The following is a 24,715-nucleotide window of genomic DNA, read 5'->3' as shown; positions in this document are numbered from 1 at the left end:
GAACCAAGTTAATTCTGTTTTTAGAAAATCTATTCAAGTTAATTTCTGATTTTTTATTGATTTATATTTTATAAATAAACTTTACTATGTTATGGAAAATGGCATTTTTTTGTAATATGAGTAACTGTATTTTGACTTGTCACTGTAAAATCTAGTATAAAGTAAGCTGATTACTATGAAATTATTATTATTATTATTATTATTATTATTATTATTATTATTATTATAATGCTTCTCTAATATTTGTAATTATTTGTTTTTTTTCTCCACAGATATTTGAGTGTGTCCATGTAAAATGAGCAGTCTAGCAGGTATGAGTTGCTTAAACACTTTAGACTAAAACATTTACACTATGACCACATTTGCTGGTTTTCCTGTCCATATGCAGATTGCCCATGTACATTCACAAGCTGGATGAAGCTTTCGAGTCACATCAAACACAGAGAATGAATATTAAACAATATTTATGCATTATCCATATAACTGCTGTTGACAAAGAAACATTGAATATAACACACTGATACTAAAATAGTTAAAATAAGTGAATAAATAACTGAATTTAAATAAGTAATCAGCTTTAAGCTGTAAACCTGTGACTAATTATTTTTTATGTTAATAGATGTTTTTTTCTTCTAGTTTTAATACGTTACCATCAAGCGTGATTGTGTCCTGAAGACCTACCTCATTTGAAGAGTGTGTGCATCTACGTCAATGAAGACTTAAAGGAATATGTGGTAAGTGTGTCAACCCACCCTCCTTTCAAAAATGTATTTGTAAAACTCACAGTCACAGGACTGAGTTTAGAACACGTCTCAGTATTTTCTCTCCTTTTTCTGCAGGACTGAAAGTGGCAGAATCTCATCGCACACACAACAGTGGAGATCTTTATCATTTGGGCTGAGGATGCTGGTCCTGGGGACAGACCTACAGATGTTAGTGTAGAAGTTTTGAACCTGCTGAGTGTCACATATAGATTGGATAGACTTTTTGGGTTCATGTACACTTAAAGGGTTTTTTTAACCAGAACTGAAAACGTTTAATTATCCGTGTCGTACCAAACATTGATTTGTCTTCGAAGTACAAATTAAGATACTTCAGGTGAAATCTGAGAGCTCTCATTCTCTATAGACAGCAATGGTCCCAACTTGTTTAAAGTCCAGATAAAAACCTAAAACATCCTCAAAACAGACCACATGCTTTCAGTTGTTCAATCAGAATATTTTTAAGCTACAAGAATAATTTGGAGTGCATATAAAGCAAAAATAACAGCCCTTGAGTTTCTTTATTCTGTTGAACAAGATATTTTGAAGAAAGCTGAATACCTGTAACCATTGGTGTATAACCTGTACTTCCATGGTATGTTTTTTTACAGGTTTTCAGCTTTCTTTAAAATATCTTCTTTGGAAAAAAGAAAAAAAGTCTTAGTTTTTATCTTATTTGTTTTGTCATAACTTTGATATATATATATATATATATATATATATATATATATATATATATATATATATATATATATATATATATATATATATATATATATATATATATATATATATATATTTATTTATTTATTTATTTATTTTGTATTGTTTAATGTTTTTAATATTGTTAATGTTGCTTTTATTAATAAAAGCTTTGTTTAATTAGTTTGAATGGATTGCATTTTTGAGAACCTGATGATCAAAAATGTTGATATGTAAATGTGTATTTGTGTTGTTTATTAAATGTATAAACATAATCATTCATTAGCTGAAATTTTGATGACTTGTTTATGCTTGGGCTGTACTTAGACGTCTATTAGATTTTCACTGACAGCCCAAATTTAACCATTATTTAGCCTAGACCAAAATTCACCGGCTTTTAGACGTATATATGTAGCCGTTGAAAAGGCGTCTAAATCACGTCTAGTCTAATCTGGGGCTATGGTTAGACGTCTATTACATTTTCACTGACAGCCCAAATTTAGCCGTGATTTAGCCTAGACCAATTTTCACCGTCTAATAGACGTATATATGTAGCCGTCTAAACTTGGGCTATGGTTAGACGTCTATTAGATTTTCACTGACAGCCCAAATTTAGCCGTGATTTAGCCTAGACCAAATTTCACCGTCTAATAGACGTATATATGTAGCCGTCTAAATTTGGGCTATGCTTAGACGTCTATTAGATTTTCACTTACAGCCCAAATTTAGCCGTGATTTAGCCTAGACGTCTAGGCTATGTTTAGACGTCTAATAGACGTCTATTAGACCAAAAAATGCTTGCTGGGTGAGCAAAGAAAAAAAAGTGATTTTAAATTCAAACATTGAAAGACCAATCAAAATAGCAATTTAGACTAGCAGATCTTTTTATTGATATCAATATTAACTAGGTATATTAACATCAACTTAATTAACATAAATTAATATACTTTAATTTATAGGGATAGATCACCCAAAACTGACAATTCTGTCATTTAGCCTCATTCTTTACTTGTTCCAAACTTGTTTAGCTTTTTTTCTGCTGAACAATAAAGAAGATACATTGAATAAAGCTGGAAAACTGTAACTATTGACTTCCATGGTGTTTTTCCTACTATGAAAGCAAATGCTCACAGAATTCAGATTATTTCTTTAAAAGACTGTCTTTAGTGTTCAACAGAATAAAGAAACTTAAAGGTTTGGAATCACTTATTATTTACAGGGTAAATAATTCGGGAGTACATTTTAATTTTTGAGTGAACTGTCCCTTTAACAGGACACAAACTGCACAGAGGTGTTTTGTATTTAAAAGTCAGCTCATGTGTTTTGTAAAAAGTTGGTCGGCTGGGATCGTGTGATGAAGTACCCATAACTGACTGATCACGATCAATATGAAAAAAAAACTGAACTTCAAAAATATTCATTCAACTAAAGACAAGGGGTAGGTAATTTATCAGGAAATGTTTTATCGAGAGATTTAACATAATGATTTTAATGTTCCGTGAACAGAGTGCTGAAATGTTACTCGCTCGTAATAATCTCATTATGGCTTTTTTGTGTGTGTAATGTTAAAACAGATTGTTGTCGAAATCGTAGGTTTGTTTGAATATTCACAATTTACATATCTGACATAAACTGAATTAGCTGGGACGAGTAAATGTTGTACAGTGGTCGTCCATGCCACCTAAGCACAACCTAAAGCATGCGGCCATCATAATGTTTAAATGGCAACATTATGACATCGTTGTGACAACCTTTAGCAACAACGTAGAATCCTCAACCTTTTTGCAAGGTTGGTACAACGTTGTAGTAAGGTCGCTAGGTTTAGGCAACGTTTGTTGGGTAGTTCACAGTACTCTGTCTTATGATAATAAATCATTCAGAGATGAGAATTTTCTTTGATTGTCTCATGTTTTAGGCTTTATTATAATTTATAATGAGTTTGGAGCGACGTGGTGGCGCAGTGGGTAGCACATTCGCCTCACAGCAAGAAGGTCACTGGTTCGAGCCTTGGTTGGGTTAGTTGGCATTTCTGTGTAGAGTTTGCATGTTCTCCCCGTGTTCATGTGGATTTCCTCCGGGTGCTCTGGTTTTTAACATAAGTCCAAAGACATGTGGTATAGGTGAATTGGATATTGAGAATAAATGAATGAATGAATGTTATTTTAAAAACACTGTCTTGATGCATTAATCCATGTTTAGCATTCTAAAATGTCCCTAAAAGAAGGCTTATATTATGTGAGAGAGAAAGCAGAAGAGAATAAGCTAATTTGAAACCATAAGCAAACACCTTAAAAAGTACTTTTGCATTAAAAGACTCCATTAAAACCATCCTCATCTTTTTGTAAAACAACTAAAATAGAACAGACAAGCGACACTCAGTGTTCCTTAAAAATACATCATTTTATTATTGTGCAAAATAAATGTGTAAGAATGGGTTTTAACCACAGCGGTCCGAACTGTAGTTCTACCGAGCGACTAAAGAGTTATCCATATGTTGATAAAAAATACTGTACATTCTAGTCAAACCATTCTTCTGCAATCTTATACCAAAAACGGAAATAAGGGCAGTATTAATAGCTAAAAATGTGGGAGAGTGTTGTTATTACGTGATTGTATTGTATTGCAATATGGAGCAATTAAGTGTTGATGTTAAAACAAAAGTATTTTAAAAATACTTGATAATGAAATTATTTAATGACAATAACTGGCTAAGGTTACAACTGAATTAGTGTGATAAAATGATAAAATATGAAATGCTAAAAACATATGATAACAATTGTACCTAGCTTAAATATAAAAATAAAGTTACCAGAGGTAGAAGGAGAGACTGGGGAGGGAGAGACAAAGAGAGCAGGTATAGGCCTTAAAGAAAGCTTAAGAGCAGTAGAGCCAGAGAAGATAGACTCCAGAACAGGAGCGAAGCAGAGCAGGAAAGCACAGAGCAGGAAAAGAGACAAAGCAAGGTTTACCAGCTATTTTGTCTCTTTCTTGACTATTTGACCAAAGCCCAAATACTGAGATATCAAAAGTGGCCAATCAACATGTGACCACATCGTAAAACCTCCAAAGTCCACACGCCAGGTGTAAGGTATGGACCTTCTTTGGTGAAAAAGACATGTTTTGCCATTTAAACAAATGCATATGATAATTTTCATTCCTACAATTATATTTAGATCACACATAATAATGAAGGTTGCCACTCTCTATATCATCTTAGTATGTAGTTTCTGTATGATTTCAGAGAAGGGTTTGCATACATGTTCTCTGGTTGTTTGTGCGCATGCAGTGTCTGTGTTTATATAATGTGTTCAGGTCTCCCTACACAATAGTGAGTGCAGAGTAAGCAGTAACTTCACCAGCTGCTCCCTGCTTCATTGGTGTGAACGGAATATGCCAGTGCTTTGGCACAATACACTCCTGCCCCTCCAGTCTAAGAACAACAGCTTTTTTTTCATTTTCTGTCTCTCTTTTTTGGCATCCCTTCCACAGCATGGGGTCAGGGAGCAAAATAAAGTTTGCTGTTTGTGAGGTTCTGCAGTTCGCCAGCTTTTGCGTTCCTCTTTTTATCATAATGCAACGTTTTGCCCGAATAGTAGCTCGAGTGAAAAGCCAACTTCAACCATCTGGTGGGAATTCTACTACAGCGTATTGGCTAATTGTGGCTTCATCTGTGGCCTATGTAACAACAATGGCAATGCTGATATGGCTACCTATGAAGTACATGGTGTTTATGAAGAAAAGGGTACTGGTTGGACGAAAAAAGTGGTAAGAGTGTGACTTTTTTATTGGATTTTATGCAACTTAAAATGAGTTTTACAGAGAACCATGACAAAAAAACACAAAACTTTTAGATATGTTATCATGGTAAAATCCCCTTTTAAAAACGGTGTATAACATTGTAATGAAATAATGCTGTGGTACTAAAAGTAACTTAGAGAGCCATGTAAATGCTATATGAATAAGCAATTTACAATGATTATATGAAGTACAACGATAGTACCATTACATATACCCCATTTGTGTTATAACAGCACTTGTTTGAGTTCTGAGAATATAATATTAATTTAACATGGATTTTGTAGTTAAAAACACTTTGCTATTGCTGTTACATAAAATGCTAATACAATGTTAATTAAATTTAAGTAGCTAGTTTTAGTCAATAATCATCAGCTGTCATTTGTAAAGAAGCAGCCCCATTTGAGTGAATAATTAGTATTGGTTATTTTTTTATTGATCAAATAAAATTTCAATATGAAAGCTTAGCATAACTTTTTTTTTTTCCTTTTAGGAGACCTGTTGCTTTGGCCTATGTGCTTCTTTCAACATTGCCCTGTTTTGCCTTTCTTATGGCCAGCTCTGAGGTAAATTCATGGAAAAGTATTGATTAGTTTTAAAATTACAGTGTTGAGTAGTGAAAAACAGGCAGATGTTATGATTTTTGCTAAAAGAAGGATCTTTTGATTCACCACTTGTGGTCTGAGTTATCTTTCTATGTACTATAATGACTATCGGTTGCCTATCTTATTTTGTTAGCATAAGTTTGTGAGTGTCTGTATGTGTGTGCGTGTCTATACAAAAGCATTAGCAAGTTACTATTACTCACTAAAAGTCATTTGACACAAATCAGTATTATCATTTAGACATATTTCCAACATTTACAGTATTTTACATTTTGTGCCTCAAGGTTATAAATTACCTTCAGCTAATCTTCAACATTTTTGCCTTTAAACAGACTGTTTTGTGGCAGATGAGATTCAGTCCTTATTCATTTGTGTGTTATCTGCAAACAGCGACCGTCCGAAGCATAGCTTAGACAGAAATTCAATAATATTAAAGGCACAATATGTAAGATTTGCTGATAGAGGTTGCTTAATCAAAACAATACCAATAACTAAGATGTAGCATAATAATGCCATAGTGAGGACTGTGGAATCATGGGAGTTGTTGTATTCACCTCCACAGCCTATGGAAATCATTCAGACGGGACTCAGGCAGAAATCATGTTCATGGAAGAGGTAAATGAATTAAAGTTTTATAAACAATATTATTTGGACATTTAAATTGGCATAATATTATTTTACTATAGTAAAATCAGCAGAGAGTGATGACAAATTGAAGCTAAACTCATACAGCTCACTTTATTTGTCAAGTGCGGAATACAAAGCTGCTTAACATGGTTGAAAGTAACAATCATAAAAATTAATTTCAGTGTGCTGAAGTTGTTATGCTGCTGTATGCAATAACATGATGAATAACAGGAAAGCTAATCTGCACATTGCAGTTACCTAGATCAATATTAGAATTTCATATAAAGGCATCCAAACAGGTGCTTATTTGTCTAATAAAATATGCTGGATCAGCATTTGTCTATTGTCTATTAGCTTGTCATAATATCTTGCCATTTTAAAATAAAGACAATAATGATTCTCATATCACTTAAATTTTTAAAATCTTCAAAATCTTCTTGGGCTATTTTTATGGCGTTATTTTTATTGACAATGGCCACAGCAAACGATAATGGTTGAGTCGCCTGCTTGATACTATGATTAGTAGGTTTGTCATATACCATCGATTAGATGATATCATTGACTGCAATACATGGACTGTTTAACATTTTTGAATTTAACTATTGTTGAAAACAATGTACATATGAACAATATATGTTTCAGTGTTTTTGTTCTATTTTCATGCAAATATTCTTACATATTGTGACTTTCTGAAAGTGGACAGTAACGAGTGTTGCACACAGCTGTCATCATTACCACTAAAAGATTACTGTTTCCACTGTTTCCACCGCTTCTATCCTCTCTGGTAGTAAGAGTAATGAAATAAAAACAGATAAGTTGCAAGGGGCTTGCGAGATAACAAAATTTTGATATCGAAAAATTAAGATATTTTTGATCAAATCTGAGAGCCCTCAACCTTTATAATCAGCAATGGTACAAAAAAGAACATAAAACACACACACACACACACACGCACACACACACACACACACACACACACACACACACACACTCACGTTTACACTGCTTGTTCTCCCTGGGTGCTCCAGTTTTCTCCACAGTCCAAAGACATGTGCTACATATATATATATATATATATATATATATATATATATATATATATATATATATATATATATATATATATATATATATATATATATACACATACAATGGTGTGAGAGTGAAGTGTGAGTGCAAGTGAGCGCTCTAGAGCAGTGATGCACAAAGTAGGGCCTACGGGCCAAAGTTGGCCCATTGTAACCTTTTATTTGGCACACCATCCAATATGAGAGGAGAATGAAATTTGATGGAGAGAATCAGGGGCTTGGGGCGAATGCCTTTAACACAGAGATTATCATTTCTAATTTGATATTATTTTTTTGTTGTTTTATTGCTGAGCTATAAAAAAGCAAACTGAAAATCAATTAAATGTTGTAAATGAATTTGATTTTTAAAAATATAAATAATGCCACTCAACTGATAGACTGTGCAGAAGACATCAGCGAGCAAATCAAGGCAAGAACTTGTGTCACTCTGTTATAAATGACATTGTTTTTACTGTAATAAGTTCATTTCTAAAATGTAAAAAAATTATATAATATTTAATATAAAGCAACATTTTCTAGTCATTTTTAAATATTAATAAATAAATTAGGAAATTACCCATGGCAACTATATTTACCTTCAGCCCATTAGCCTTAATCAAGTTCGGTTATTGGCCCTTCATAAGAAAATGTTTGGGCATCCTTGCTCTAGAGAAAGTGAAACTACTCGCTCTTTTACACAGCCTCATAAACAACAACAGGACACAAAGCAGATTCTGCTCTTCTTCTTGGCTTTGTGGCTGTTCATCAAAACGACAACAAGGTTTGTTTAAGCTCAGGTCAACCATGGCTCGCTATTATATATCATTATGAAGTAATGTCTTTGCTGTGTATTTAAAAATGGCGCTTTTTGTGTTTAATCAGTAAATCAGTAGGGTTCAGCTGTGCCCCCTTCTGAAACAGATTAACATATTTTCCACAATCACATGATTTGTCTTCTGACATAGTTGTTTTAGAAATAAGAAGCTACTCTCTGCATCAGTTAGGGTTAACTCACCGGCCACTTTATTAAGTACACCTTACTAGTACAAGGTTTTGTCATCAGAACTGCCTTAATCTGGAAACTGGTAATGGAAAATTCCTTAGAGATGTTGGTCCATACTGACATAATTGCATCGCACAGTTGCTCCAGATTTTTCAGCTACACGTCTATGATACGAATCTTCTGTTGAGAGAATGACAAAAAAATACCGGACACACTCTACGATGCTTCTCCACTGCTAACTTTATGCATAATCTCTTTTGTTTACAAATTCAAATAAACATATTTTCCCAAACAGCATCATTATCATCTTTATGTCACACAATTTCCAAAAATTGCTACATAGGTTTTTAACAATGTACACTATTTAGTTATTTTCTTTACATTTAATAATACCATTTATTCTTTTTAACCAGATAAATTAACACAAATAAACTAAAACAAAATAATTTAAACAACATATAGTTACTCTTTTTAAATGATTATTTTACCTGGATGTTCATAGTTTTTCTCTATTTTTTCTCTATATTCTCGAGGCATCACTAATCGATCACAAAGCGTATCAGACCAAGCATATTAAATACAGATCAGCATAAAACAAACAGCTTCACAAGTGTTGAACCACTCCAAAAGTTCAATAACTCTGACAGAGTTTTATTTAGGTTTATACCTAGTTTTGATATATAGTTTTTCATATGCACATATGCTGGAAGTAGCCATCAGAAAATGTTTACACTGTGGTCATAAAGGGATGGACATGGTTAGCAACAATACTCAGCTAGGCTGTGGTGTTGACACGATGTTCAATTGGTACTAATGGATTCAATTTGTGTCAGGAAAATATCCCCCACATTCTTACATCACCACCACCACCAGCCTGAACCGTTGATACAAGGCAGGATGGATCCATGCTTTCATGTTGTTGACGCCAAATTCTGACGCTACCATCCGAATGTCGCAGCAGAAATCTAAACTCGTCAGACCAGTCAACGGTTCTCCGATCTTTTATTGTACAATTTTGGTGAGCCTGTGCAAATTGTAGTCTCAGTTTTTTGTTCTTAGCTGACAAGAGTGGCACCCGGTGTGGTCTTCTGTTGCTGTAGCCCATCGGCCTCAAGGTTCCATGTGTTGTGCATTCAGAGATGCTCTTCTGCATACCTTGGTTGTAGCAAGTGGTTATTTGATTCACTGTTGCCTTTCTATCCGCTCGAACCAGTCTGGCCATTCTCCTCCTGGCGTTAACAAGGCATTTGCGCCCACAGAACTGCCGCTTCCTGGATATTTTCTCTTTTTCAGGCCATTCTCTGTAAACAATAGAGATGGTTGTGCATGAAAATCCCCGTAGATCTTATTTTCAGATTGCACTTGGTATTCAAAATCCACACTAGAGGTTTGTATCTACTTGTTAGTTATTAACTAAACTAAAGTTATTAATTTGGTTGGTTGAAACCAGAGTACCTAAAGAAAACTCACGTGTACACAAGAAGAAAGGCCATCTGGCCAAGCCAGGACTCAAACCAGCAACCTAATGTGTAGGCGCCGACAAGATGGTGGCGCGTACACATCACAAGGCTCAACTTCTCTCCAGTTTCTGCAGTTTTGCAGTACTATTCCTGGTCATTTTGGGTCTGTTTGTGCAGAACAGTGGTGCCTTTACATCGTACAGCCGACAGGAGATCTTGGATATTGGTTTGTGCATTCCGGACAGTTTTATCAGCAGTCGACTCGAGATCGCCAAAACACCCGAGGCAGAGAATTATGCATTTATATTAACAAAGCTTGGTGCACAAACTCTGTCATCGTTGGGAGACATTGCTCTGTTCAGCTGGAATTCAGAATGGTTAAATGTAAAGCATTCTATCTGCTACGGGAGTTCACCTCCACAATTATAACTGCCGCCTATATTCCTCCCAATGCTAATGCCAAGCTTGCTATGAATGAACTTCATGCAGCCATCAGCAAACAACAGACTGCTCAGCCGGAGGCTGCTTTTATTGTTGTGGGGGATTTGAATCACTCAAACTTAAAGACAGTGCTCCCCAAATTCCATCAAAACATTTTCTGCCATAGAAGGGAAAACAAAACCTTGGACCATGTATACACAAACATGGCTGAAGCCTATGCTGTGACCCCCCTCCCCCACTTGGGTCAATCAGATCACCTTTCTTTGTTCCTCACCCCCAAGTACTCACCCCTCATCAACTGTGTGAAGCCATCAGTGAGGACCATCAAAGTGTGGCCAGCGGGGGTAGACACCATATTCCAGGATAGGTTTCAAAATCACAGACAGGAGTATGTTTGCTTCCCAGGCCACCATTGGCACCTCACACAGACATTGACAGTTATGCTACCTTTGTTCTGGAATACATCAACACCACCATAGACTGTGTTACAACACAGAAGCAGGTCAACACATACCCAAATCAAAAGCCCTGCAAAAAAACTGAGCCCAGATCAGGGGATGCACAAGCCTACAGCACTTCCAGGGCTAATCTGAAGAGGGGCATCAAAAAGGCCAAGCACTGTTACAAGCTAATGCTAGAGCCAACTCTGATCCTCTGCGCTTGTGGCAGGGCATCCAGGCCATCAGCAACTACAAACCCAGCCAGTCCACACCCACAGCCACAAATGTCTCCTTCCTGAACGAGCTAAATGACTTTTATGCCCGATTTGAAAGAGGCAATAATGAACCCTACATCAGGATCACTTCCTCAACTAACCACTTACCTATCACACTCACCTCCTCAGAAGTCTACTCCACACTGAGTCGATAAATGTGCGTAAGGCTGCTGGATCAGACAAGCATGTGCAGAACAGCTCGATGGGGTATTCACTGACATTTTCAACCTGTCCCTTAACTTAGCAGCTGTGCCAACATGCTTTAAAACCACCTCTACTGTGCCAGTGCCAAAACACTCCAGCCCAACATGCCTGAATGACTATCGCCCTATAGCACTCACACCCATCATTATGAAGTGCTTCGAGCGGTTGGTCCTGGCACATCTGAAAGACTTTCTGCCATCCACATCAGTTTGCCTACAGTGGCAACAAGATCACAGAAAATGCAGTCTCCATAGCATTGCACTCCATAGCACACACTTGGACAATAAAAACACTTATACACGAATGCTGTTTGGTGACTTCAGCTCAGCATTCAACACTGTCATACCCTCCAAGTTAATGATCAAACTTAGAGACCTGGATATCAACATGTTTCTCTGTAACTGGGTTATAGTCTTTCTGACTAACAGACCCCAGAATGTTAGATCAGGCCACATCTGCTCCGTCACCGTCACACTCAACACTAGTGTACCACAGGGATGTGTGCTGAGCCCCTTCCTCTACTGCTTTTAACCATTGACTGTAGGCCTGTGAACAGATCCAACATCATAATTAAATTTGCTGATGACACCACAGTGATTGGTCTAATCAGCAATAATGATGAGACTGCCTACAGCAAGGAGATACAGCATCTGGCCACTAGGTGCACTGACAATAGTCTTCTCCTTAACACCACCAAGAACAAGGAGATCATTGTGGGCTTCAAGAAGGCACAAACGGGCTCGCATAATCCCATTCACATCAATGGGATAGCTATTGAGCCTTTCTCATCCTTTAAGTTCCTGGGGACCCACATCTCAAAGGACCTTTCCTGGACAACTGACACCTCCAGCCGGGTCAAGAAGGCTCACCAGTGCCTATTTTTCTTAAGGCAACTTAAGAAGAACCAGCTTTCATCAGCCGTCTTGGTGAACTTCTACCGCTGCACAATAGCAAGCATCCTGACCAACTGCATCTCAGTCTGGTATGAAAGCTGCTCTGTTGCTGAGCGTAAGGCACTGCAGTGGGTGGTAAAAACTGCCCAATGCATCACAGGGACCCCACTGCCAGCCATAGAGGACATCCAGAAGAAACACTGTCTGCGCCAAGCATGCAGTATTCTTAAGGATTCCTCTCACCGTGCTCACAGACTGTTTTCTCTCCTGCCTTCTGGCAGGCGCTTAAGGCTTCCCCGGACAAAAACCAGCAGACTGAGGATGCATTTTCCAGCTTTTTCCCCAGAGTTGGCTCCCTTTTGAACTCTGCCCCCACTGATTCTTTTGCCCCCCAATACACCCCCCACTCTACTCTAACTTATACTCCTCACAATCACTGTACTATTTAACATTTGCACATTTAAAATTTGCACATATTCATTGCACTACATTGCACTGATTCATTTATTTGAACTGTACATACCCACTGCACATGTACATTTGTAATTATATACACACCCACTGTAGATATACATTTGTAATTATGTTTATCCATCTGCACACTTCTGATTATTAATAGCAACCTGTACATATATTCATTTTTTGTAAATCTCTGTTCATAGTTAATACAACCTGTATATAATGTTCATAGTACATCCATCTGTAAATATCACCATAGTTTTTCTATAACTGCACTTTATAACTTATACCTGTATCCTGCACTTGCTGCTATTGCACTCCTGGTTAGACCTAAACTGCATTTCATAGCCTTGTACTTGTACATGTGTAATGACAATAAAGTTAAATCTAATCTAATCTAATCTAAAACCTTCTTGGTGTGAGGCAACAGGGCTAACAACTAAGCCACTGTGCTGCCTGTTATCAAAACATTAAAGATTAAATTATTTTAAGATCATACAAATGAATGAGAAAAGAAATGAAGAAAAATTAAATCATGAAGAATCTCATTTTAATTCAGGGATACAAACAAATCACTCAAGTCCAGTCAGGTTCAGCTTTATTGTCTTTGTGTTTAAGACAGATGAAAATAAGTAGCGTAACATGATTTGTGGCACATTTAAACGTAAACAATGTTTTTCTCGAGTCTTTGTGAGGTGGATTTCTAGTGTTCGGTGCATATGGATAGAGTGTTTTTACAGGTGGTTAGGTGTCAAGCCTACTCACCTGTGTGACGCACACTCAGAAATGCACAATATTTTTATAGAGATATGGAGTGATTTTAAGAAAGTGTCCGCTGCAAATGCACAAATTGGTGCAAGAGTCTGTTAAATGTGAAAGATATGAAAGAGTGTGTTAAAGTCTCAGAAAGATGAAAGAGTGTGTTACATAGATTTAGCTACTGTATAGCCAAGTGGGCTCTAATACCCTGAAACGTACTACCTGATGGCAAGAGCTGGAAGAGACTGTGAAAAGGATGATTGAAGTCATTCACAATACTGCTAGCTTTGAAGTATCTGAAGCATCATGAAAAGAAAATTTCCGGAATGGAGGGAAGAAAATCTGACAGATAAAATGTAAGATTTGACGGGAAATAAAAACTAAATTAATTTAAAAAGCCTATGAGTAGAAGGAGATGAAGGAACTCAAAACATGTGGTTTCAGTTGTGGTTTCTAATGTATTCCTCGTGATTTTTAATGTGTTCCTCATGATTTTTTAATTTTTTTTATTTTATTTATTTATTTTTTATTTATTTATTTATTTATTTTTAAAAAATAAACACATATTCTAATTTTGGTTCCTGCAACACATTCCAAAAAAGGTGGAACAGTAAAACATTTACCACTTTGTAATGCTGCCATTTTCACAACACTTAAAAGACATTTAGAGACTAAAGACTAGACTAGGGACTGTGTTCATGTTTCCAACTGTTTTTTAACATGTGAGCAACAGCATTTTGTACAAGTTGTAGATGATGAAGACAAGATTGGTTAACTCCAACATAAAGTGCATTACAATAGTCAAACAACATAACAAAAGCATGGATGGATTTCTCAAGATCACCCTTGCTCAAGAAGGATTTGACTTTCAAGATGGCGAAGCTGAAAAAACTTCTAATGTGCTTATCAAATTTTAAACTACTGTCTAGTCTCACACCCAAGTTTTTTACCATATGGCTAAAATGGGGAAACAGAGCAAGATGAGCTGGAAAGGAAGTGGTTAGAATTGCGAAACAGAATACACTTGGTTTAAGCAGAGAAAAATCTGTGACAGCCATATCTTGATATCATTTAAACATTTGTTAAAAGAATCCAGTGAATTTAAAGAGTTCAGTGCAACAGGAATATAAATCTGTACATCATCTGCATAAAGACACATTGTGATTGTAATTGACCCTAAAGGCAGCATGTACAAAGAAAACAAAACAGGGCCCAAAATGGATCCCTGATGTACACCAGAGGTCAAGGGATGAAGAGAAGTCACCAACCATAATTGAGAAACTGTGACCTGTTAAACACAAGGTAAAACTATCCAACACAGCCCCCTGAAGCCCAACCTGCTGGGCCAAATGCAACAGGAGGACTGAGTGGTCCACAGTGTCAAATGCAACAGTCTTGTCCAGCATGACTAACAACACATGTTTTTTTAGCATCAGAGGATACAAATTTGACATTTTACAGGGCACACTCAGTACCGTGAAGTGAATTAAAAGCAGATCGGAATTTCTCAAAGATATGATTTCTTTCAAGAAGGGAAATATAAAGGGTAGGTGAGACAGTGGTCTAAAATTTGACAAAACTGCAGGAGCAAGATTGTTTTTTTTTTGTTTGTTTTTTTAAGAAAAGGCCTGACCACAGCATGCTTAAAACAGTTGGGGCAGTCACTAAATTGAGGCAGCTATTTATGAATGACAAGAAACAATGTCCTGCCATGCTAAAAACCTGTTTAAGCACCCTAGATGGAATAATGTCTAATGGACAGTTTGTTGGTGTCAATTGCTAAAACACCTATGAGAGGAGAGACAGGGACACTGTTCAAACACAGTTAAGGGCTGAGAGGAAGTACATCTGTCAGAATAATTAAAAGTATTGTCAGTGGTCTGCCTAACAGAAGCCACCTTCTTAATAAAATAATGGAGGAACTCACCACAGGTTGATTCTGACACAAGTTCTAAAACAGTGTTAGAAGTGTTTATAACAGACTGGCTTGTATTAAATAACACCCTAGGATGATTACTTCTGGATGAAATAACATTTTACAAATAATGGCATTTGGCTACTTTGACCGCATTGTTGTAATCAGAAAGGCTGTCCCTTAATACACCCAGTGAATCTTTTAATTTGACTCTTTTCCACCTGCACTCTTCCTGTCTACAGTGCCATCTAAGGGCATGGATGGTCTAATTTAATCAGGTCTCTGGTTTGGGTTTAGTGGATATGCTCCTAAACGGCACAACACATTCCAGAATCCCATAGCAGGTTGAGTGAAAATCAGATATAAAGTCTTGTAGGAACAGGGGAGGAGTCAATTTGTTCCAAGTGTAAAAAATACAGTTCATAAAAGCAGCAACAAATTCTTCAGCTGTGGTGGAAAAATGGTACATTGGCGACAGGCTGAAGACAAGAATATGGTAGCAGATAGAGGGACTGAACATTCAAGCATTATGGGGAAATGGGTCTGAGACAGATATGTCACATATATCTGAGACAGAAAGTCCATGAGAAATGTCTTGCTCTTGCCATGATTAGTTAGTCATTGTTATGTACCCCGAGAAAACAGGTCATGCTAAATAATATTACAGGCAGCATAACATTCTCCACAGCTTCTACAGATTTTTTTACATCTGCCTACATTCTCAGCATGAACCAGCTTTCATCTGTGAAAGTACAGGGTGCCAGTTACTGACGAGCCAATTCTGATGTTCAATGGCAAATGCTTTTCAAGCTTTATGGTGCCAGAAAGTTAGCCTGCTAGAAAATGTCTGACCCTCAGGCCACCCTCATAAAGCCTGATTCTGATTGTTTTTAGTGAGGAATTAACACTGGTGGTCTGCTGTAGGTCATAGTGTAGGGCTCTGGAAGTAGTCATCCTGCTAATGGGTTAAGGACCTAATGGGACTAAAGCCCTTTCCAGTTCTTCCAGAGTAACTGCCTGTCTCCTGGAATCTCCGCTATGCTTTTAAGACTGTTCTGGGAGAAATAGTAAACCTTTTGGCAATGGCATGTATTGATGTGCCATTGTAGTGGACTTTGTATCTTACTACAAAGAATTTCATGTCTGCGGTTTATTAAAGACAGGACAGTGATTATCACCACACAGACACACTCTCAGTTATATGTTCTTTCTCACTCAAGTCCAAATCTGCTCAGACAAGATTGACTATTCGGCCAAAGGAAGTGACATCATGGAACAAAAAACTGAATATTATGTCATGTCATTTTCATCCGGGGCAGGGTCGTGGGGGCAGCAGTCTTAGGGGAGAACTCGACTTCCCTCCAAGACACTTCCTCCAGCTCCTCCGGGGGGATCCCGAGGTGTTTTCAGTCCCTTCAGCATGTCCTGGGTCTTCCCCGAGGCCTCCTCCCGATGGGACATGCCTGGAACACCTCCCTAGGTATGCATCCAGGAGTATCCGAAATAGATGCCAGAGCCACCTCAGCTGACTTCTCCCGATGTGGAGGAGCAGCACCTCTACTCCGAGCTCCTCCCGGGTGACAGAGCTCCTCACCCTATCTTTAAGGGTGATCCTGTGTTCCCCGAACCGGAGCCCCTCCAGCCCAAGGCTGCAGTTTGAAATTCTGTCTATAAAAATTATAAACAGAATTGGTGACAAAGGGCAGCCCTGCCAGAGCCCAACATGCACTGGAAACAAGTCTGACTTATTGCCGACACTGTGAAACCAAACTCCTACTCTGTTCATACAGGGACGAGGCAGCACGTAACAAAGCACCTCTGACCCCATACTCCCAGAGCACCCTCCACAGAATGCCACAAGGGACACAGTCAAATGCCTTCTTCAAGTCCACAAAACACATGTGAACTGGTTAGGCATACTCCCATGAACCCTCGAGAACCCTGGTAAGGGTATAAAGCTGGTCCAGTGTGCCAGGGTCAGGTCGAAAACCGCATTGTTCCTCTCGGATCCTAGGTTCAACCATTGGCCGGATCCTCCTATTCAGTACCCTGGCATAGACTTTCCCACAGAGGCTGAGGAGTGTGATCTCTCTATATTTGGAGCACAACCTATCTTGAACTTGAGCTCACCCTTCTTAAAAATGCAAACCACCACCCCAGTTGCCCAGTCCAGAGGTACTGTCCCCGACCTCCATGCCACATAGTAGAAATGTACCACCAAGACAGCCCCACAATATTCAGTGACCTAAGATACACAGGGTAAGTCTCATCCACCTCCGCTGCTCTGCCACTGCGGAGCCCGCAAACGACCCAGTGACCTCAGCTTGGGCAATTGGTGAGTCCACCTCTGCATCCCCAGTCTCTGCCTCCTCAATGAAAGACTTGTCAGTGGGGCCAAGGAGATCCTGAAAGTATTCCTTCCACTGTCCGGCAACATCCCCAGTCGAGGTCAACAGCTCCCCGTTTCCGCTGCAAACAGTGTTGATGTGGAGCTGCTTTACCCTCCTGAGGCGAGGGTTGGCAGAATCTCTTTGGGACTGACAGAGTCTTTCTCCATGGTCTCCCTGAACTTTTCCCAGGCCCGAGTTTTTGCTTCCGCAAGCCCCCGGGCTGCAGCATGCTTGGCCTGCTAGAACCCGTCAGCTTTCTCGGGAGTCCTGCAAGCCAACCAAGCCTTGTAGGATTCCTTCTTCAGCTTGACGGCATACCTTACTTCTGGTGTCCACCACCGGGTTCGTAGATTCGCCTCAACAGCCACCACAGACCTTATGGCCACAGCTCCTCACAGCCACGTCAACAATGCAGTCATAGAACAAGGACCACTCTGTCTCAATGTCTCCAACCTCCCTGAAGATCTGGTCAAAGCTCTTCTGGAGGTGAGAGTTGAAAATCCTTCTGACTTGAGGTTCAGCCAGACGTTCCCAGAGCATCCTCGCAATACAATTGGGCCAGCCAGGTCTGTCCAGCTTTCCCCCCTGCCAGCAGATCCAAGTCACCACCAGGTAGTGATCAGTTGACAGCTCTGCCCCTCTCTTAACCTGAGTGTCCAAGACATACGGTCGAAGATCAGATGATACAACCACAAAGTCGATCATTGACTTCCACCCTAGGGTGTCCTAGTGCCATGTGCACTGATGGACACCCTTATGCTCGAACATGGTGTTTGTTATGGACAAACTGTGATTAGCGCAATAAGTCCAATAACATAACACTATTGGAACGCCATTCCTCCCAATCACGCCTCTCCAGGTATCACTGTCATTACCCACGTGGGCCTTAAAGTCCCCCAGTAGAACAACGATGATTAACAGAACACTTTAGTTTTTGTAAATTTGTCAATCAAATTTAAAGCCCCTCTCCGCACAGAAATGGAACTGTCCAACTCCGCACTATGCACTGATGAGCGCTGTTTTTGACTGGAATTGGCAGAAACTCTGAAAACAAAACCAAAAGTGCTGGCCAGGGGACTATTTTGCTTTGATGGTCAATGACATAAGTAATAAAATGACAAATGAGTATTTTGAGAGTGGTATAATAATATATTATTCTGGTTTAATTTGTTTTCAGCATTAAATGAAATGCCTTATTTTGGTAGTTGTAACAGTCTAGCCTAGTGTAGTAATCTTGTTTTGGCGATCGTTTAGAGTACTCGTTTTACATTTCAAAGGTCTGAAAAATATAACAGGACATATGTTGATCTTATTTGCAGTGTTGGGGGAAAAGTAATAGGGCTACATTACAATCTAAAGTCACTTAAAAAGTAGCTAAATGTGTTAATTACTTTTTAAGGAAAGTAATGTGAAAATATGTGTTATTTATTTATATGCGTTTTTAAGGGTAGTTTTAGGATATTACACTGATTATTTGCAGTTCTCAAGCATAAACTTAATTTTTCATAAATGGGCATGATTCCGTATACTTGTACTTGTAATTGGCCTCATCATGACAAAGAGAATGATTTCAGATTCTTGACACTTTTTTGGAATTTATTTATTTATTTGTTTTTGCAAAAAGGTTGGATACTCAAAAATGTCACTTGTTAAATCGATAACTATATTATCAGAGATCATTTGTTGAATATAATAGACGTTTGAGGAGAGACGGTGCTTTTGTTGAAACCTCTTTTTGGTCGGTCGCAAATCTTTTTAAATGCATTAAAGGGCAGCGCATACCTTAGCCTTGTACTGGAGTTTGTTCATCCTCCGCCTATGTGCAAACTGGTGGCTAACATGGTGGCTAAGTTGGGGAGCTATAAGCAAGCCCACACCAGCCTGCTGCCTCTCACTCTGGGCAACTCCAGAGTAGAAGAAAGTCCAGCCCTTCTCAAGAAACTGAGTTCCAGAGCCACAACTGTGCGTGGAAGTGAGCCCAACTATCTCCACCTCCCGCACAAGCTCAGGCTCTTTTGAATTGAATTGAATTGATTTTTATTTGACAGATTTTGGACAAGCTGTACAAGTATCCCATACATTTTGAAATAAAAACTGTCAAGGATAAAAACACAATAAAGCCCTGGGCTTGTTTACATTGCGGTCCTCGTTGTTAAATAAAGCAAAGTATGGCTTAAAAATACCGATGATGCATAAAAAAACAGTACCTCATACATTTTAAAAAGGGAACAAAATAATTCACAAATACATTCCTTCATTCATGAATTTTTTTTTTCCGCTTAGTCCCTCTATCAATCAGGGATCGCCCCAGCGGAACGAACCGTCAACTTATCTAGCATATGTTTTACGCAGCGAATGGCCTTCCAGCTATAACCCTATTCACAATCAATTAACATATAAAGTAAAACATCCTCGTCCACCATGCAAACTAATTATCCTCATCAAACAACCATCTTTTGATTACTTTTTTAAACCTCCTTAAATCTTTTATTTCTTTGATAAATTTTGGTAATTTGTTCTGCATGATTGCGCTTGTATATAAAAACATATTTTTCCCCACTAAACTAGTAAAAATTTAAATAAACAAATATTAAAATCCCAACCCCTACTTCTGTATGAATGCTGTTGCCTCACCATTTGAAAATAGTTCACCAAATAACTAGGAACCACATTATTATACATTCCCAGTTGTAAAAAACATACTCTATAGCTAAGAGTTACCATACCTAATTCTTTAAAAGACACTTTGTGCAAATGTGCTCTAGGATGAATTTTTAGAATTATTCGTAATAATTTATTTTGTGCCTTTTGCAATTTTTCCTTCATATTCTGTGAGCTTCTACTTTACCAAAAAGAGGTAACAATCAAAATGGGGTTGAATTAAAGCTCCCGCCAGTAATTTTAAAGAATGAATATTCAACAGATCAGCTTGCCTTGCTGAGAACCTAATTTATTCACATATCTTCGTAAAACCTTTCTTGCCATAGCATCACCTGATAATTTATGATCTATTAAACATCCCAAATAATTTATAACATTTTTCGACTCAATTTTCCAATCATTAATCCTAACTACAAAACTATCATATTTCTTTAATTTCACTCTTGAAGCAAATAAAATAGCCTCTGTTTTACCTATGTGCAAAGAAAGTTTATTGTCAAAAAATTGTTATACAGACTTTTTAACTGGGAACTCATGATTTCTTCCAGGGCCCTTTTGTCTTGATGACATACTAACATTGCGGCATCATCAGCATAAAGATTTTAAAAGATCATTAATATATAGATACATAAAACATAAAAGATTAAATCATTAATATATAAAAGAAAAAATAATGGACCTAAAATACTTCCTTGAGGAACTCCACAATTGATTGATAAGGGAGCAGATAATATACCCTTTATGTCAACTCTCTGCCTTCTATCATGCACATAGGACTGAATCCACTTTAGAGACGCTTTATCAAACCCAATTGCCTTTAATTTATATAATAAGATTTGATGGTCTACAGTGTCAAAAGCCTTCTGAAGGTCAAGCAGCACCATTCCACAATATTTGCCGCCATCTACAGCTCTCCGTATTTTATCAGTCATATGTAATATGCATGTCTCGGTGAAATGTAATGCTCTAAAACCTGACTGTAACTCATACAAAATATGTTTTTTACTAATATAGCTGACTATCTGTTCGTGTACAATTTTTTCCAGAATTTTAGACATCACCCCCAAGATTGAAAAAGGTCTGTAATTAATCATATCTCACTTACATCATTTTTTATATAATGGTATAACTCTTGCACTTTTAAAATCACATGGTATTTTTCCTTGTTCAATAGACAAATTTAAAATATGTGATACCAAGGGGGCCATCACAATAACAGAGTCTTTGAAAAATCTTGCAGGAATATTATCAATTCCAGGAGCCTTATTTCATTTTAACTCACTGATAATTTTTAAAACGTCACTTTCTGTAACCCGTCTCAAACTAAAAGTATCCAGAACAATATCCCGTTGTCTACAAAAAGAAATCACTCTATCTTCGTTGTAAATAGCTGGTTGCCCTGGAAGCTGACCACATAATTTTTTTGATAACAATATAAATATTCTACCTTTCAGTTAATTTTAGATGATTTCTTACTTTTAGCATTTGAATAACCTAGATTTCTCAATACACCCCAAAATTTTTTTGGTTCAAATTTATTTTCATTTATCTTATCCTTATAACAATCCCTTTTTGCTTCTCTTATTTTGTTCCTAACCTCATTTATCTGTATTTTATAAAACTCGTAACTGCTACACTCACTATCATTCCTAAACTTTGCAAAACTATCATCTCGTATCTTTAACAGTTGTAATATTTCATCTGTAATTCAAGGGTCTGATCTTTGTTTAACTCTTATTTTTTTAGCCTTACTGAACAGATTCTTAAAACAATCCCAAACTGCATTCACATCCTTAGATCCCCATACCCCAGACCAATCAACTTTATCCAATATATCACAAAATAAATTAGGACTATAATTCTTCACTGACCTCACTAAAACAGTATTATGGCCCATAAACTTAGCTTTTTGCACTTTTCTACATAAATATACAAAAAAATGATCACTTATACTAGACTCAATTACACCACTACAACTTATCTTAGCTGAATCAGATGTCAGAATCAAATCAATAATCGACTGCGATTTGGGAGTAATTTTAGTTGGTACCTTAATAATTTGCTTCAATCCAAAAAAATCTGAAAAATGTTAAAAGCCTTGTCCATATTTAACATGTCAGTGTTTAAATCCCCACATATTATAATTTCTGTTCTATGGGGTTTCACAAAATCATTTAAAATTCCTTCCAACAATTCATAAAAATTACTTTGATCTGGTGGCCAATACATGTTTCCAATTAAAATAGGTTTACTCTTTGGTAATAAAACGTCCACCCACACAGCTTCAATGAATGCATTATTCATATCATTTCTAACATTAAAAGACAAATCAGATCTTATATAAACACATATGCCACCAGCTTTACGATTTCGGTCTCTTCTTATCAAACTATAATTCGCAATTTAAATTTCTGAGCCCAACACTGAACCGTCCAACCAAGTTTCACTGCACCCAAGTACCGACAACCGTAGATCCAAACACACCAGTCTTAGCTCGGAAATCTTTGGAAGAAGACTCCTTACGTTTAAATGAGCAATACGTAGACCTTTAGACCAGTGGTTCTCAAACTGGAGGTCGCGACCCCTGCGGGGGTCGCAGAATAATTTCAAGGGGTCGCGAGAGTGATTTAAAAATTGTGTAATTTTCAGTGATTATAATAAATATTTTTCAGTATTACAAGTGAAAGCTAATATTTTCAGATGTTTTAAAAGATATTACTGATAAATCCATAAAGTATTTAGGACACATTCAGGCAGAATGCATCTTTGTACTTGAAACGCAGCGCTCAGGAACAGTTTAAAACTTGTCATGTCAACCTTCCGCAGTAAACAAAGCCCGCAACACTTGCCCCGCCTTCGCGCTCTTCTTATTGGTCCACTGCTCTAAGAACTGAACATAAATGGATTGGCTAAAATCAGCTGTCAATCACTGGAGCTGCGGATGACAGGAGCTACGACCGCGAAAATGTAAAGCGCTGAAGATGAGAATGAAATTATTACTGACAGATTTTGTCTTAGAAACACCCAAAGCTACAAATAATGGCACATCTGATTACTGATCATGTTGTGAATGTTAATCCACCATCTACATTTTTCGAAGAGTGGATAAAAGACTTCAATTGGCTTTAAGTCCGCTATGAAAATAACTAAAGCATTCACTGTAAAGTCTGTGGGACGGAATTTTCAGGTAACTGTTTGCCACATCTACACATTTTAAGCACGAGAGGTTGTGTTTAATCCTTCATTTAATCGGCAGATGCGGTCAGCCATACAAGTGGCAGCTATATGTAAAATTTAACACCACGTACACCATCGCAAAAGGGGTTGTACCGACTAAGATTAAACTAATATTGCAGCTCATGAAAAGACCGGTATTTCTATTAAAATGACGTATGCAAATAATAAGGTATATGTCAAAAGCATCTGTGCAATATCAGACACCACCCGTGAGAACACAGCACAGTTATCGTTAACAGTTTCATTTATGAATTCATGTCAAGCAGTGCGTGCTGGGCTGGTGAGCGGTCCGTCCGTGATATCTTTTGGTCACTCAATTATGTTATAAAAATGTATTTTCTAGTGATAACGGGATTTCATTGAGACATATTTTCCTCACGCATGCATATATTTTTTTTGCTTGTTAGTTTTGATTAGTGTTGATTTCAAATGCAATAAATCTGTTTATAAAACTTGTAGTAACAGTGCGATAATTGGTGGGAGCCACTAAATTTTGGCTGGTGTGCCTACATTTTTAAAGTTAAGAGCACCAGTACTACCAAACAAAAATTTTAATTTCGAGCCCTGTCATGTATAGTAAATATAGTAAAATAGTGTGAACAGCTTAAAAAGGGATATTTTTATTGTTTGTATATGCTTTGGTAGTGGGGGGTCGTGAGTTCTTGATGATCTTACATTGGGCGTCGCTGGTATAAAAGTTTGAGAACCACTGCTTTAGAGGACCTCTTGAAGTCAGCACCATGAATAACATTTTCAGGATGTGCGCATACCGGAGCATCCAAGTTCAAAGACAAAACCACCTGTTTACTCGCAGGCTCCATACAAACAGGGTGAAGAAAATGGGCCTTATGGCAGGTGACTCCAGTCTGCTTTCCATGTGCTGCTCGCACATCTCTTGCTTCATCATGCGCAGATGACAAACTATCCCAGTTTTCCGCAATAAAACTTTCCGCTGAAATCGCTGGTCTCCGACGCCCTTCGCCGCCCGCACGCTGCTCATCAAAGCGTGACTTAACTTCAA

At 37.6% G+C, this 24,715-nt stretch overlaps 1 protein-coding gene and 1 long non-coding RNA gene across 2 annotated transcripts in view; both read left to right on the top strand.

Moving 5' to 3' along the window:
• Positions 1-222: 222 nt before the first annotated feature.
• On the top strand, positions 223-1,319 carry LOC130232972 (uncharacterized). The gene is made up of 3 exons (XR_008838150.1): positions 223-311; positions 637-734; positions 840-1,319. It is a non-coding gene; the product is annotated as an uncharacterized LOC130232972 (long non-coding RNA).
• A 3,634-nt stretch (positions 1,320-4,953) lies between these two features.
• LOC130232359 (transmembrane protein 236) overlaps positions 4,954-24,715 on the top strand; it is a 74,384-nt gene continuing 54,622 nt past the window's right edge. Inside the window, exons 1-2 of the mRNA XM_056462213.1 lie at positions 4,954-5,228; positions 5,752-5,824. Of these exons, the coding sequence (XP_056318188.1) occupies positions 4,954-5,228; positions 5,752-5,824 (348 nt within the window). The remainder of the gene's footprint in view (positions 5,229-5,751; positions 5,825-24,715) is intronic.

Source organism: Danio aesculapii, chromosome 7 (assembly GCF_903798145.1).
Source record: "Danio aesculapii chromosome 7, fDanAes4.1, whole genome shotgun sequence".
Classification (NCBI taxonomy): domain Eukaryota; kingdom Metazoa; phylum Chordata; class Actinopteri; order Cypriniformes; family Danionidae; genus Danio; species Danio aesculapii.
Note: the sequence above shows the minus strand (reverse complement) of the source record. Positions and strands in the feature narration are given on the sequence as shown.